The sequence below is a fragment of the Myripristis murdjan genome, chromosome 3 (genome assembly GCF_902150065.1).
Source record: "Myripristis murdjan chromosome 3, fMyrMur1.1, whole genome shotgun sequence".
NCBI lineage: Eukaryota > Metazoa > Chordata > Actinopteri > Holocentriformes > Holocentridae > Myripristis > Myripristis murdjan.
In genome coordinates, this window is record NC_043982.1 from 13,858,167 (window position 1) to 13,874,157 (window position 15,991).

Sequence of the window (15,991 nt, forward strand, 5' to 3'; positions counted from 1 at the left end):
ATGAAATATAAGTGGACAATACTTGAAGTAATCAAAATCTATGTATATTATATACATGAAAAATGATTAATAATTGTAATGGTAACAACAGTAATAGCACATATTCTCCTGCCAGTTCCACCGTTGTAAGAAACTCTGGGATTTTCTGGTTGAATTTGACGCATAAAATTTCGAATTTTTTTGTATTTGGACAGCTTATAAGAAAATGGTCTGTCTCAACCTGTTTCACATTGTATACAATGTGAAAGTCTCTCTCTCTCTCTCTCTCTCTCTCTCTCTCTCTCTCTCTCTCTCTCTCTCTCTCTCTCTCTCAGGCATTTGCTGGAGTCGTGAGTGTATCTAAAGGTCCAGATTAGCGCCTTGTCAGCCCACCTGTCTGTATCGTCACCATTAATGCAGCATGCTGTGTAGCCTGATAAGCAGGCTTTGCTTGGATGTTTTATTTCCCTCTCTGTGTGGTCGGATCAGTCAACTTATCAGTATCACACTATTATTCAAAATATTTTCCCTCCACATTCCTTTCACAAGGCTTTTTTCCTTTCTGTTTTGTTTCTCTGTAATCCCCTTGCGTTACCGAAAACCTGTTTTAGTCACATGTCCTTCCTTTTTTTCATGATTTCATTTCCTTGGCCAGTTCATCACACACATCTGCTTTTGCTGTTTTTGTCATTTTCCTTGCTATTCCCCGTCAATCTTTACATTCCCACCCTATTTTGGTCAAACTATGGTTTACTGTGGTTTTCATTATGGTGACACTACCAGCTGCTTATTCAGAAACCATTTAATTTTGTGTAAATGCTCTTCATTTGTTCAAGTATGTTCAAGTATGATTTACTATGTCCAGTACCTCTTGTTTTTTGGTGTGTTTCTTTGACCATTGCATGGCTGTGTTTTTCATCATCATGATGATGGGAATGGGAACCTCATTGCAGCAATTATGCCCAAACAGGATCATCATATCTTCAATTCATATTGATGTTATCGATATTGTAATGTGCCTGAAAGGCTGTGGCGTAGTACATACACTGATTGAGTGAACTATTGAGGATGCATCAAAAGCATCTGGCAAATAGGAATATGAGCTTGGTCCTCCAAGTGAGGCCCATCTGATAATATCATCAATTAATGAGTTGCTCTAAGCATTTAAGGCCAAAACATATACAATTCCAGATGAAACCAAAAATAATTTACAACTGTAATAGCTGCTAATAATCGCAATCTGATTTTGTCCATATCATGAATTTTTAATCTAGCTTTACATGGTGCAACTTGAATGCAACTTAAACTCCATGCAACAAAGTTGTGCTGGGGTTATGTAGTAGTGCCAGCCAATGAAAATCAAGAATTCGGTATAAATACGAAAAATAGTTTTATAATTTAAAAAAGGGCCATAAAAACAAAATGGGTTCATATCATCATTTGTAATGTTAAGGATGAGTTCAGTTACATAGCAACAATTAGGCCAACATATTCAGTGCAACCATAGAAACTGAATATAGATAATAATATAATTCATTCAGTTTCTATGAGTGCAACTTACGTGCTATTTGTTGCATGTTGGAAATTATATTTGAAGTGTTGGAATATTACAAATCATGATGCAAACCCAGAGCATGATTTTCATTGGATTGAACTCACAAATATCTCACTTGCATGCAACCGAATTGCATGAAAAAGTTTCACCTGTAACCTCGGCCTTAACACAGTACAGTTTCTATGCATTTAGCTGCATGTTGTAAATTAAATGTATACTGTTGCCAGTGTGTCTTTTCCAAATACCTGCTTGGAATGGGAGCATTCATAATGATGATGCAAACCCAGTTCACTGTTTTTATTGGATAGGACTCCATAACCTCTCAGTTGCATGCAATCAAACTGGCATTTCACCATGCAACGTCCATGCAATTAGTTGCATGCTGTACATTTAATTTTCAGTAGTTTGTCACCAACCCATAAGGAACATTCCAGATGATGATGTAAGCCCAGTTCAACATTTTCCTTAGTTGTACCCCTGCAACTAATTGCACGACATTTGCAGCATGTAACGTCAGCCCTACACCCAAATCAGCACATTAAGTTGACTGTCTGTACGTCCCAGCCTGGGATTTGAGCAGAGCTGGCATCACTCAAGATAGTGACCTGTGAGAGACATGAATTTCGCATAAAGAAGATTTTACAAGGATTCCTGAAAACCCCATGCAAAACTCTTGATGAATATAGTCTCAATCGGGAGAGCAAATGAAAAGTTAAACAGACCTTGGTTTAAGCATATTTTGTAAATAGGCTGTATGTTTGTTGATATCCTCCTAAGCTGCCATGTAAGCAGGGTTTTGTTGACCACAAACCTGACTTAATCTCTGTTGTCCTGATGTCACCCTCATCAGCTGTGTGCCTTTAGCTACCACAGTGTCACTGAATGAGATATTATGTAGACTCATATTGTGTCATATTATGTGAGTAGGATAAATGAGGTTTTCATTTGTTTCTGGCTTTGGCATTCAGTGTTATGTTCACCAACACAAATTTACCACAAATTTAATTAAATATAAGGCAAAGGAATAGCACATTTCAAAGTTGAAATTCAACAGTACAGCACTGTAAAAACAAAAATAGACAGTTTTGATCCAATTTTATTAAAACAAACATATAACACTCAACCAAACACAACACTGGACAACTACATTGAAGTTATACATTAAAGAGGGTTCGTCTTTATATACAAGGTGAATTCTGAATGCTATCAGAGTACAATGCGAGGCATTTGACGATAAGAACAGCAACAGAAAAAGAGGCGGGGAAAAGTATGTCTGAGAAACACGGAGAGATGTAGTAGAAGGACACAGAATTACAGAGATCACAGCATAATTAGACAACAGGAAAACAATGATGCAGGTAGTCAGACAAAGCCTGGTCAGCAGTGACCATTTGTTTATTTTTCTACACAAACATAACCATCTCTTGGTCATACATGGTATGTGTGCTACAGAGCTCAGCTCTTTGTCAAAATTTCTAGGAAATAATATAATTCATTGCAACATACTGCTACAACTACGTCATTCAGCCTCTGACCATCTCACTGGCAGTCAGTGTTCATCATGGCTCACTAGAAACATTGAATGAAGCGCTCCCTGGATGGGAACAATTGTTTGGCAATGAAGGTGAAAGGAGAAAACGCTTAAGTCAAAGCTAAAAATAAACTCATCAGAGAAAGTGGACAAATATGACTTTTTCAGTCTGCCACTGTCTCCCCTTCCAATGACTTCTTTCTCATCTTCTCCCCTCCCCCATTCTCCTCTCCTCCTTTTCTCTCTTTCCCAGAAATAAAAGGATATCAAGAAGAAGAGGAAGAAGCTGTGAGATGCTGCCTAAAGTAACAGCTAATGGATGTGGATCTGGGTGTAACTGAGGTCACTTCCTGTGTGGTGGAGGTGCATCAGGGTGAGTTTCAGGGGCAGAGACAGGCGGACAGGAATGAGACTTAATGCTGTTGTGTTTGTTGAGGGCTTCGTCAAAGTCTAGCTGCTGGCCATTGATAGAGATGTCCATACAGCCGTGATAGTAGGCCGTCACAGGGGTGGCAGGGAATGGGACTTCCTCTGAGAGAGAGAGAGAGAGAGAGAGAGAGAGAGAGAGAGAGAGAGAGAGAGAGAAGGAGAGTCCGTGTGAGGGAGGGGAGAAGGAAAGAAAAATAAAAAAAATCATGGATGTAAGTGCAAATTTTCTATATCCATGCCTTTCATGTACAGTTTTCACTCTTGTCCACATCTTTGTTTTTTGGCTGCAGCTGTCTGTGTACATGAGGCTGGTCATGTATAAGCTGAAAACATACATATTATGGGCAGTTCAGTGGCCCAGCATTCAGCACTGTGCTTTTAGGGCTAGATATCATTAGAACTATACTGATGCCAGTGCCATTTTTAATTCTTTGTTATTTAACCAAATCTTCATTTCTCCCCCTGTTGATTCCAAACTGTAAAGGATAAAAGACACAGTTTTAGTGGAGTTAACTCTTTTTTTTACTCAAGAAAGACATTGTTGTGTAGAGTTTGGTGTCATTTGTAGCACTTAAGTGGGTTTTGAAGCAGATTTTACCTGAAATTACAATATTTCAGAAAACATTGTCATCAAATTGTCTTCACAACAACTGGATTATGCTTTTTAAAGTCATTCTATGAGCTTTTTTGCCCTTTATGTAACTCTAAAGAAACACCATCTATCACGTTCTGTAGTTTTAAAGAAGGCTGCCATAGAGGTATGCTAGCAAGCTCGCTTAATGTTATCTAAACTTCACTGGAGCTCAGCTGAGGGTGAGTATGTGTCACCCCTTCTTTCCCGAGTCTAAACAAATGTGGGTGATGTGAACTGTATATGCTAAACTATCTGTAGGAGGCAATGTGAGCACGAGTGTGTTTATCTGTGTGTGTTAGCACTAAGGCCTGGCGAGAGAGGAAAGTGAACCACAGCCACTGACTGCAGTGAGACCAATTGAGAATGCAGTGCAGTCTTGGGACATCAGGGGGCAGTGTCGAGCATGTGCTAACCAGATTAGTATACATGCGCTCAGTGGAGCTAAATACTTTAAAATGATCATCACAGTACATCTTAAATATTTACCCCTGACTACCATCACTGCTCAGCACAATGTTTATAATGAAGACATAATTCTAAGCCAACATCAATGGTTGTAAAATGATGGCACTTTCAAAAGATTTCCACTGACACTGAAGCTATATAATGTTGACTGGTTGTATAACCAAAGGAAAACACACATTTTTTATTGAAAGTGATACTTAAAGTTTGGGTTTCTACCCATAGTGGTATTTGATCCTGTATACAAGTATAATACCTTCTCTGTCGTGAGAACAGGAGCTTCACCTGGAGCGTACTGCTCCAAAATGAATGAAGCAGATATAGATCAGAAAACAACACAATTTTGAACAGTGACACAAAGCTGAAAAATGTTACTGTTTCTTGCAGAAATCCAGCCGAAACAATAATAATAATTCAATAATTTAAAAAATGTTTGTTACTCAAATTGATTTCACTTTTTTTAGAGGTAGGCAAGAAAATTTGGGTGAGGGCCGTTTTCTTTCCTAGTCTATTCAGTGATGGGCATTAACAGAGCCGCCCGCTAAAAAGGTGGCTTTCTATGACTTCCAGGAAAGGGAGGACTTAGGTACCATGGACAGCACTGCCTCAAAATCAGTGGAATCAGAGATCAGGTTGTATTTAAAGGTCAATGCGGACAAGTTGAATCACAGGAGAGTGTTCTTCAGTGGCAGGAAAAGCATTGTCATGAGTTTCCATCATCAAGAACATCCTGTGTTCCAGCATATAAAAAAATGTATGTGGGTGGGAGTAGGACATAATATGACATGTTTGCTGGAGCGGGATACAGTCCTCCTTTGTAGAGCTATACTGCCATCTGTATCTCCCTACAGTTTGAATGTGGGACCACAGCGCTGATGCGTAATGATACAGTGGCAGTGCTACGGCAGAAAATAGTTAGGGGACTGATAATAGCAAAGTACATGAAACTTAAAAAATGCATGTTGTTGTGCATCCCTCAAAACAAATTTTCAGCTTTGTGTCACAACTCTAACTACTTGATTCACGTTGGAGTAGTACATTCCTGGTGAAGCGCTTGTTCTTGCAACAGGCAAAGGTTTAATGAACCAAACTTGGTGAATGTACTACATTCACATGGAGCAGCAAATACCGCAATAGGGGTAGGAATCCAAATGATCACTTCAAATTTTTCCAGATTTCATTAATCTAAGCAGATCGAAATGTGCATCTTCTTTACCATCTCGGCTAATTTTCTCCAAATCACAAAAAATGTTGATTTTCTGCAAAAGGCCCATACAGTGCTATTGATTTTCATCTGTTTTAGCATTCAATCGCCCCCTCGAGATGGCCCCAGACATTCTTGTAGATGGAAGATGTCTCTTTTTGCCAGACCCTCGCTACGATGGGATGGCCTAGAAACTAGTATGTCACTCACTGACTTACTGACCTACTGATATGACAACGATGCCTCCTAATAGCCACGACTAAACATTTTTAGGGACAGGACCTGGCAAGTTCTAGCTGAGCTCTCTCTGATTATCCTGGTGTTTACCTGGCAACCTGCCCAGAGTGTTTCCCTGCCTTCCTTCTATTGCATGCTGGGGCAGGCTCCATCCCCACTGTCACCCTGAATAGGTACACGGCTGGAGACACACCAAGCTGACCTTGAAGAACTAGTGCTGACCGACACCGATAGTCAGACTGGTGAGTCAGGACTCCAGTCTCGATGCAGGATAAATGAATGTCTCATTACAGAGTCAGTGTCAATTTGTTTAAAAAGACATGTTATGGTTGCTTTTGAGGTGTTTTTTTTTGCATTTCTATTGGTTGTATTGTACTGTGTTATTGAGCCATGTACCCTGGCAAGTAAGCTGTAAGTAGCTCTTTAGTGAAGCAATGAACAAGGTGTGAATTAATTGCTATGATGGAAAATGGTAGGAAAATAAGGTCCAGGGTGAATATGCCTGTCGTTATGCTTTAACTAACCTGGTATCCCACCGATATAGGTACTGATGGGCTTCTGCATGGTGGAGTTGAGGCGATCCAGCGCCTCACGCAGGGCATCGGGATGCATATAGATGACAGTGGAGGAGTTGGCTGAGATGTGGAGTTCTGCGGGAGTGACAGTCAGTTCCACCGTCAGACGCTCAGGGTAACACAGCATTATTGACTCGAGGGTTGCCACGGAGACACCATCCAGGAACACCTGCAAGTTCTGGAGCAGGGAGGGCGATAAGGTTGCAGGGTTAATGTGTTAGGTTATTGTGTGCATATGTGTACTCTTAGATATGAACTCACAGCTTCTTCTGCTCCCTGGGTTACCACGGAGACTGACAGAGGGACTGTGTTGTTGTGGACGAGAGCAAACAGGACACCCGTGCTGCTAGATGGCCGAATATTTATCTTCAGATCCACCTTCCAGCTCCCAGAATCACCTAGATGCACACACACACACACGCACACACACACATGCACGCACACACACACAGGGAGATAAAAACATACTGGTATTGTCAGGGGGGAAATCTTACATCCTCAGTTTTGCTAGTTTTACGGGTTTATGTAAATTTAAGGATTCCATGATTCTGTACAGGTTAATGATGTTTTTGACCTTTGGGCTTATGCAGCCATTTCAAAACCCTTTAGAGAGCAATTCTAGTTTGACCGGAGTTTTTGCTCATTACTGTACCTGCTTTCCCAGTGCTTATATCATTTTTTCTTCATCTTATTTTATTTTTTTCAAAGTCAGTTTTTCTAAATAAAGACTGTCAAAATATTACAAGGTACTTTGAGTAAAGGAGAGGGCCACCAATTTTAACTGTGTAAAATTAAGCATTATTTTTGGCTTCATTTTATGAACTATAACTGGTGAAAATGTCATGCTTTGGTTTGTTTGTTGGCTTGACAGCCTCTCATTCACCGTGACTGACTGACTTTACCGACTGAATCGGGAGTCTCCAGAGTTGTTTTCTATGACATTTGAATCTCAATAGGAGTGAATAAGCATGAAAAGTGTTTTGGTCTATATTACTCACCGTAGACGATGTCGAATTGCGCCAGTCCTGCCCCGCTGAAGTACGACCCTCGCTCCACATAGACGAAACAGTGTTTACTCTTCTTCTCCAGAATGACTTCCTTGACCCCAGATGCCCCCTGGTTCATAAGGTTCCATCCTCGGATACAGCCGTCCAGTCGAGGGTTAATCTAAGAACACACACAAACAACACACAGTCTTCACTATATCTCAATATTTCAACAAAGAAAATTCCTGCACATTTACTCTTTTATTGAAGTGATTCTGACACATTTCTCATGTATAAGACGTGACAAAATTGTTTTCTGTCTGCTGGGTGACTGTTATGCCTCTATGTTTTAGGACAGCCTGCTTACAGGTTTGATGACGTTGTCGGTGCGGTTGGGCAGACCCGCGATGTAGACCTTCGTCTCCAGCTTGCCATTAACAGAGGTGAAGAGACTCTCAGGGCTGTTGATGCTCATTACCGCCTCCTTGCTGATTTTCACACTGATGCTGCTCTCCAGTTCGTCCACAGAGATCTGTGTGTTACACAACATAGTGCTATTATCTGTCCCGTTACTCACTGTGCTATAAAGCCCTGACATGCTTTAACGCAAGCACATGAACCCCACAGCACAAACCCTTTTTCCATCCTAATGATTTTATCAGCTGACAGTCCAGCTCATCTGGACATGAAGATGTGACTGCATCAGTGCCAGGGAAGCTACTTTGAAAGCACAGTTCTGCAAGCTACCAGTTACTTTACACTGGAAAATATGGAAGCCCATTCCCACCAAATGAAAAAAAGGGTAATTTGTGAGGTTTTTTCCCTTCACAATTGTGACTTAGTAACTCATAACTGTGTTTTTTCTCCCTCACAATCGTGACTTCATATTTCAGCTTTCTTTTCTTCAGATTTCTTTTTTCCTCATAATTGTGACTTAATAACATCATTATTAGTTTTTTTTTTTTTTTTATTGCAGCTGCGACTTTATAGCTCATAATTGTGACTTTTTATACATTGTGATTTATTTACCATTATGAAATAGCTTAGGTATGTCCAATGACACTAAAATTGTTCCTCAAAGATCTCTTGAAATGACTGCATTATCAAAAAATATCCTTAAACTGTAGAGTAAGGTGGAATCCTTCAATTCAGGTCCACAGGAGCAGGCTAATTAGACAACCATAACACAGACTGAAGCTGCTGGCTATAAGATCCTTTGCAAATGATGCAGATAGTCTCTAAACTGCTTCATAATTGTAAAAAAAAAAAAAAAAGAAAAAAAAAAAGAAAAGAAAAAAAGAAAAAAAATCACAATTTATCCATTTTTTTTCATGTGGCTGGAATGGGTTTCTATTGGAAGAAGTTCAACTACAGCAAAGCTACCCTTAGGAAAACTGTAGCTTGGTTATCTGAAGGTAATTCAAACTACTTTGTAAAAAAAAAAAAAAAATGACTGTAATACAAAATTGTAACAAACAACAAAACATTATAGGGCCCATCAGTGATACACTTTTTCACATAGACATTTTGCCTGCAGGACACACTCATGGGGAAGTGAAAGAAATTAAGAGTTCAGGGGAGGATATTGTACAAAGCAGAATTACTTGGCCAGGTAAGTTCAAAAACAGCATGCTACAAATTCTTTGAATATTTCTTGACAATTGAGAGTACTCAATGATCATGAGCAATGGACATTTCATAACTTGAAGTTTTCAGTTTCACAGTGAGAGGTGTCTGGGCATGCCGTCATAGCAGTCAAGATGCAAAAAAAAAAAAAGGATGTGGTTGGTAAAAGGTGGTTGAACATGCAATTGAATTATAATTGCGAAACACTGTTTCAAACAACAAACCCCCCAAAAATTTAGTAGTTAATGTCACCTAAATTGGAAAAAAGGTGATTTAACTCATTGACTTGCTCTGTGACTATGAATTTAGTTGAACTATGTGCAAGTCACTGCAAAATGTAGGTAAACTAGTAGTTTAATTACATGCCCTAAAGCTTCTGCCCAACACTGACTGTATTATAGTCTTCTCCTACCACATGCCACTGTCCATCGTTGATGGCTTTGCCTCCACTGGTGACTTTGAATGTGTGCTGGTTCTTGAACTGGACTTCAATTCGACCGCCCCGAAGCCCCAACATGAACCATGAATCCTGGGACGACTCAGCATATAGAACCACTCCCTCAGGGTCAAATGTGCGGAAGTCGAACTCTGCGGCAAACCTAACAGCCACAAGGGAGAGAGATACCAGTTTGCAGAGTAGTCCATTCAAGGGATAGCTCATCCAAAACACACAAAAAAACTGTATTCCAGATAAATCCAGATAGTCCCTTTAAGAAAGCGAGGAGACTGCTTTTTGAAATTGTGAGTGTGTCTGTGTGTGTGAGACCCTCACTTTGTGTTTTCTGGCAGACGGAAGCGCAGATAAATGACAGGTAGGCCTGCAAACTGTTCGCCGAGGTACAGCATCTCAGGGTGCTTGTGCTCATACAGATCCACACAAACCGGGATTTCTTCACAGAAGCGCTCATCCTCTGCCAAACGGAGACCCTGACGACCATCGCAGTAGCACACATAGCTGCCCACTGTGTTCATACACGTGCCGTCACACACATCCAGCTCACACTCATCCACGTCTGCAACGACACAAATAATTTAGCCTGTGAGCTGTGATATTTTATTCAATTTTTATCACGCTAGGTTTATTTAAACAAACATTGCTTGTCTGCCAGGCAGTGCAATTCCAACACGCAAATAACTGGGTCACTGTACTCAGTTTTGTGACCTGCTGGGAGTTTTGAGAGGGAGATTATATGACTCCATGGTGCTCCTTGTGGTGAGAAAGGTGCAGTAGTTTCAGGTCTCACCATTGCAGGTTCTGGATGTGAAGTTATATTTGAATCCCGGGGGACACTGACACTCATACATGCCAGGGGTGTTGACACACTTAGCCGGCTCTTCACAGATACTGGGGTACATTAGACATTCATTGACATCTGAAAGCAGCACACAGACAGAGACAGTGAGTAACCAATGAGACCTGGCATTATAAACAGCCTGAGACTATTTCATGTAAACACTAAGAACAAAATGGCAAATAAACTGTCAAGAACTGAATGCACCGACAAAAACGGTCCCATATCAGGGGAAATTTGACTGAAATTACATCCTGCGTCTCTGCACCCTGTCAAAAAAAATCTGAAGAAAACAGATTTGTCAAACTGACTCACTCCATGTTTGTGAAGACTTTGTACTTAACAAGCAACACACTCAAACATGCTCAAAGACAAACATTGAGCTGCCCAGAAAAAAAACAGGACAGAAATATGCACAAATGAAAGAGCAAGACCACAAACTATAAGCAGGTGTTAATAGCCTGGGGGGCCAAGACTGATGGTCTGTTTACAGTAACAAGGATGGGTCATCTTTTCAGAGGTTAGGGAACCCAGGGTCTTCACACACTATTACATAAAAGTTCCCTTCAGGTCAACTGTCCTCCCCTGTTAGAAATAACAAATCACTCTAGGCCACAGCTGGGAAGAAAGAAGTTTTCTGAGGTACACACGGTTCCACCATCAACATGATAAAAGGGGGTAATTAAATAAAACAACACACTTTCAAGAAAAGTGTGTGAGAGTGTGTGTTTGCTCAGCTGCTAAGCAACGCTCCATAGGAGTTGCTTTCCCCAATCAAGCCCAACTTAAACAGCTGGTGGTTTTCATACACATCATATAAACATGCACACAAAACAGCTGCTTTCACTCCCTCGGCGGTCTGAGAAATCGGTTGACCATTGATTTATTCATAACATACAACATGGCAGCGGGAACTGAAAGGTAAATGAATGACGTCTTACCTATGCAGTTGATCTTATCATTGATGTAATAGCCATCTTCACACATGCAGCGGAAACTGCCGGGGAAGTTGTAGCACTTCTGGTTGCATCCTGCTGGAAATTCTGGATCTGAACACTCGTCGATGTCTGTCCAGTCAAGAAATCACACCACAGTATCTACAATCAGCCAGCTGCATCATTTCAAAATGCTGTAATAATCAGTGGAACGACATCTGATTTATCTTGAGCAGTTCTTGTTAACATTTGGGTACCAAGTACATGCACAGGAAATTAAAAGTAGTGGGAATTCTAAAGCATGCTTGCATAATGCCGTGTGTATATTTGGCCATTGGAAGATGAGACTTGACACGAAACAACAGAGCAGATGGCACTGAGGAAAAAAAACACCCGGTCTCAAATGATTTATCAGTTCTCACCATCCTCACAGCGCACTCCCTTCCAGCCTGGCTTACACACACAAGTGAAGGAGGCCTGGCCGTCCACGCAGCGCACCGAGCCCTCCTTGTAGCACGGATATGGCAAGCACTGGTCACTGATCTCTGCCACATAGCAAAGAGACATAATCAAAACCAAATGCAGGACTCGCAAGTGTGTGTGATACGACCAGACACATGAGGGATAAAGACTCAACAAAAAAGGCATAAATGCAGGAGACAAATCATCCAGAAGTATAATGTCATCACAAACAACAAAATCAAATTTAGAAATGAGTGCTAAAGCTATAGCAGTGGTTGTGTTTACATTGCAATTTGATATTAACCTTGATGAAACCACAGCAGTCGCCAAAGAAATCGATTAACAGAGCACTATGAGGAGAGATTTTTTTCATTATTATTGTACAATGCAACATAAATTTTCCATTAAAACTGGATGCATACGGCCGCTCACCTTTCACACAGGTGCGCAGGTCTGATGGGATACTGGAGTCAGAGTTCTGGTTGTTGATGCCGACCCGATGCGAACCCAGACAAACTTAAAAAAAAAAAAAAAAAAGCATTTATTTGTGATAGCACAGCTGAAATAGTGCAATAAGGATTCTATGAATTTAAGATGAACAACAAAGCCACAGCACAGTGAATTCTGGAAACTTACTGACATATTTGGGGTAGAAGTATTCCTGAAAAACAGAGGAAGAGTGTGTCAGCAAAGTGAAGCCTTCCCTTCCACTGCACCTTTTCTTTCATAACAGTTTAGCTTTCTGTACTTTGTAAAGAAAGACAGAAAATGAAAGATGAGAGTGTGAAACATGAGAAAGGCAGCAGGTTTTGTTGTCAGAACCACCTGTGCTCTGGTCCAAAAATAGAAAACACCTGAAGTCAACATCTGCAGGCATCAGAGAATGAAATTTGATGCCTTTTGGAGACCTTTTTTTAACCACCTGAATACATACTCAGACACATTATCATTAAATGAGCATTGCAGGTAAGTACAGTGTTAAAGAAACACTACATATTTGGTCCTGTGCAAAAGTCAGTTTTAGGAGGGAATACGGCAGGCTGTGAACTATTATGCTATTATGTTTCTTTTCAGTTCGATAGGGTGGGACAGCAATAAATGTAAGCATGACTTTTTGCACTGAATTTGAGACAGGGAAGCACAAACAATAGGCATCTTCCTAACAAGTGTTGACGGTAAGTATGGCAATAGAAATGTGTGTAATGTGTGTAAATAAGTGTGATAACTGAAATTAGATGAACTCTTAAGACTGACATTAAGACCATATAAATGAAAATGACTTTTTAATGACTTTCAGGGCCTAATGTTCATCGGTTTGAATTTAAGGCACTGTTAGGACCTGTAGATGTTCCTGTCCTAGTTTCTAAGCTGAGGGCACATGCTTTTACACACACGCACACACACACCTGCTCCTCCCACACACACTTACTCTGTTATCATTAGATACACAAGAAATCTGGTTCAGTGACTGTCTGATGACTCGCCTGCCTTCTCCCTCTCTCTCTCTCTCTCTCTCTCTCTCTCTCTCTCTCTCTCTCTCCCCCTAAGGGTCACTGCTTGCTCTATTTCTTTCTGACTATTTCATTCTACTGTTTTTCACCCAGAGCATCCCGTCTTTATGACTTCATGTGAGCACCACTGACTGAGACATAAAGTTATTATCATAGCTCACCGTCTCCGGCTGGTTCTCAAAGATCTCCCTGGCCTCCTCCTTGTTGCACAGCTCCTCGATGCACTCTCTCTCCAGGTTGCCCTTCTTGCTCTCCTCAAATAGAGAGTTGGCTCTCCGGTGCCTCGTCAGGAACTGGGTGGCTCTGCTCTGACTCAAGACTGGCAGAGAATGGCACACACACAAATGTAAATATATATGTATATAGCAGGGCTTGGAAATATATCGATGCCTTATCGATATCGTGATATGAAATTAGATATTGTCTAGGATAATACTGTTATATGGCGTACATGTTTCTTTTCCTGGTTTTAAAGGCTGCATTATAGTGATCTTATTAGACTGTCCTAGCTGTTTGATTGTTTGTCTCCACCTGTTTGTTCATCATATCCAAATTACCGATGTTTGTTTAGAAAAAATATCTTATGAAAGCACCAACAGTCACCCATAAAATATTGTCACACTATCAATATCGAGGTATTTGGTCAAATATATTGTAATATTTGGTTTTGTCCGTATAGCCCAGTCCTAATATATACACAGTGTAAAGTGGGCTGCAGTAACACAACATGAGAATACTTACAGCCATCAGACCACTATCAGTGCAGTCTGCATGTTTACCGTCCTGGGACTGTTGCTGCCACTATAATACACTGGTCATCTTATAAAACTGAACAGGCCAGCTGATGTGCACATGAATGTACTCCCACCTCTGTGATAAATAAATGGCAGTCACAATTACAGTAATGCTACATTTTAGTGATGCATGATTATTCCCAAAAGGAGAGTTCTTCTTTTTCAGCCGCTGGTGTTTACTCATGACAGATGGCTGATGTGGCTGCCGGACAAAGTGGACTAAACCCTCCGCTGAATAAGGTCTAAAACATCATTGCGAAACCGTTATTTCCCAGAAATGACCTCTGGCTGTGGTAACACGCCGCTCATGTTGTCCAAGCGCTGTTTCATGGCATCTTTATAATGAAGAAAAGAGTCGTGAGCTGACTTCTTGCTCACTTTGGCGTTTCTGGTGCCCAGTTTTGAAGTTACAACATTAAAAGTCTGACAAACTTGCTGGTGTTTGACACCCAGAAGTCTCCATCAGCCTGAAAGTTGCTGTTAGCGGAGCAGCTGCAACCCTCGCAATAAATAAGACTTATAATCCCGTGCCGGGACAGCATTACTTCCCCCTGTCCCGTTCAAGCGAGACCCCTAAACTAAACAATCCGGTATACTTACATCGACTGGCATCGATGAGCGACACGAGAAATACGAGACAAGCCAAGGATTTCCCAAGTGCCCCTTTCTTGCTCCACATAGTCGAGCCGTTCAGCTGCTAGGCCACGGTTTGGCTCTGAGAGAGGAGCTGAGCTCGGGTCCGTGTGAGGGGGGGAGAAATTAGAAAAAAAAAAAAAAAAACTTTATTCTTCCCGAAAGTGTTTTCGCCTGTTGGGTTCAGAGAGAGGGAGAGAGCTGGGCCACAGGCCAGGAGTCCACACACAGGGAGAGAGAGAGAGGGGACACAGCTAGGGAGCGCTACACACACACACACACACACACACACACACACTGGTGCATACATGCTGGTGTATGTAGCAGTGAATGGTGAGGGAGTTTGGGTGGCTTCTGGCGGAGCTCATGCAGAAAATAGGTTTACAATACACACGAGGCCTGGTGCACAAAGGATTTCTGGAAACAACCAACTCTCTCTCTCTCTCTCTCTCTCTCTCTCTCTCTCTCTCTCTCTCTCTCTCTCTCCATTCAATTTTAATTCATATCTCCTTTATTGATCTGACTTAAAGGTCTGCACTGCCAAGTAACTGCAAAGTAAAATAATCTAACAAGTCATTCACATTATGGATAATGGATAAACAATTAAATAGTATTCTCCAAACCTCACACCACATCTCTCTCTCTCTCCCTCTCTTTCTCCCTCTCTCTCTCTCTCTCTCTCTCTCTCTCTCTCTCTCACACACACACACACACACACACACCTATCACAACCTACATGGACACATACACTCACACACGTGCAAACACATATTACAGTACATAGTAGATACACACATAAAACACACACACTCACACTAACACACACACACATACACACACACACACAGGACACAGACTTGCACCGATGTCCACACCAGAGACACACACACAGTGATGCATACATGTATACACACAAAATGTACACACAATTATAGCAGGTGCAAATGACCATCCAAATGCAGCACACTCATCTCTCTCTAACACACACACGCATGCACGCACGCATGCACCAGTGTGCACGCACACACACACAAACACACGCACACGCACAGACACACACAGGTTTTAGAAGCCATACGTGGACACAAAAAGGAACAAAATATCCTCCTCAAATCAAAAATCCATAAATGGCAATGTCAGAAACTC

The 15,991-nt window shown here is 41.1% G+C and overlaps 1 protein-coding gene across 1 annotated transcript; it reads right to left on the bottom strand.

The window, feature by feature from the left end:
• Nucleotides 1–2,612: 2,612 nt before the first annotated feature.
• Nucleotides 2,613–14,950, bottom strand: pros1 (protein S). The gene is made up of 14 exons (XM_030048522.1): nt 14,813–14,950; nt 13,580–13,737; nt 12,544–12,568; nt 12,340–12,423; nt 11,868–11,990; nt 11,452–11,577; nt 10,463–10,591; nt 9,991–10,231; nt 9,631–9,817; nt 7,960–8,124; nt 7,605–7,773; nt 6,868–7,004; nt 6,556–6,784; nt 2,613–3,596 (listed from the first exon to the last, which is right to left on the bottom strand). Exons 1-14 carry the CDS (start codon nt 14,889–14,891, stop codon nt 3,409–3,411), a joined length of 2,040 nt encoding a protein of 679 aa, XP_029904382.1. The 5' UTR covers nt 14,892–14,950; the 3' UTR covers nt 2,613–3,408.
• Nucleotides 14,951–15,991: the final 1,041 nt, after the last annotated feature.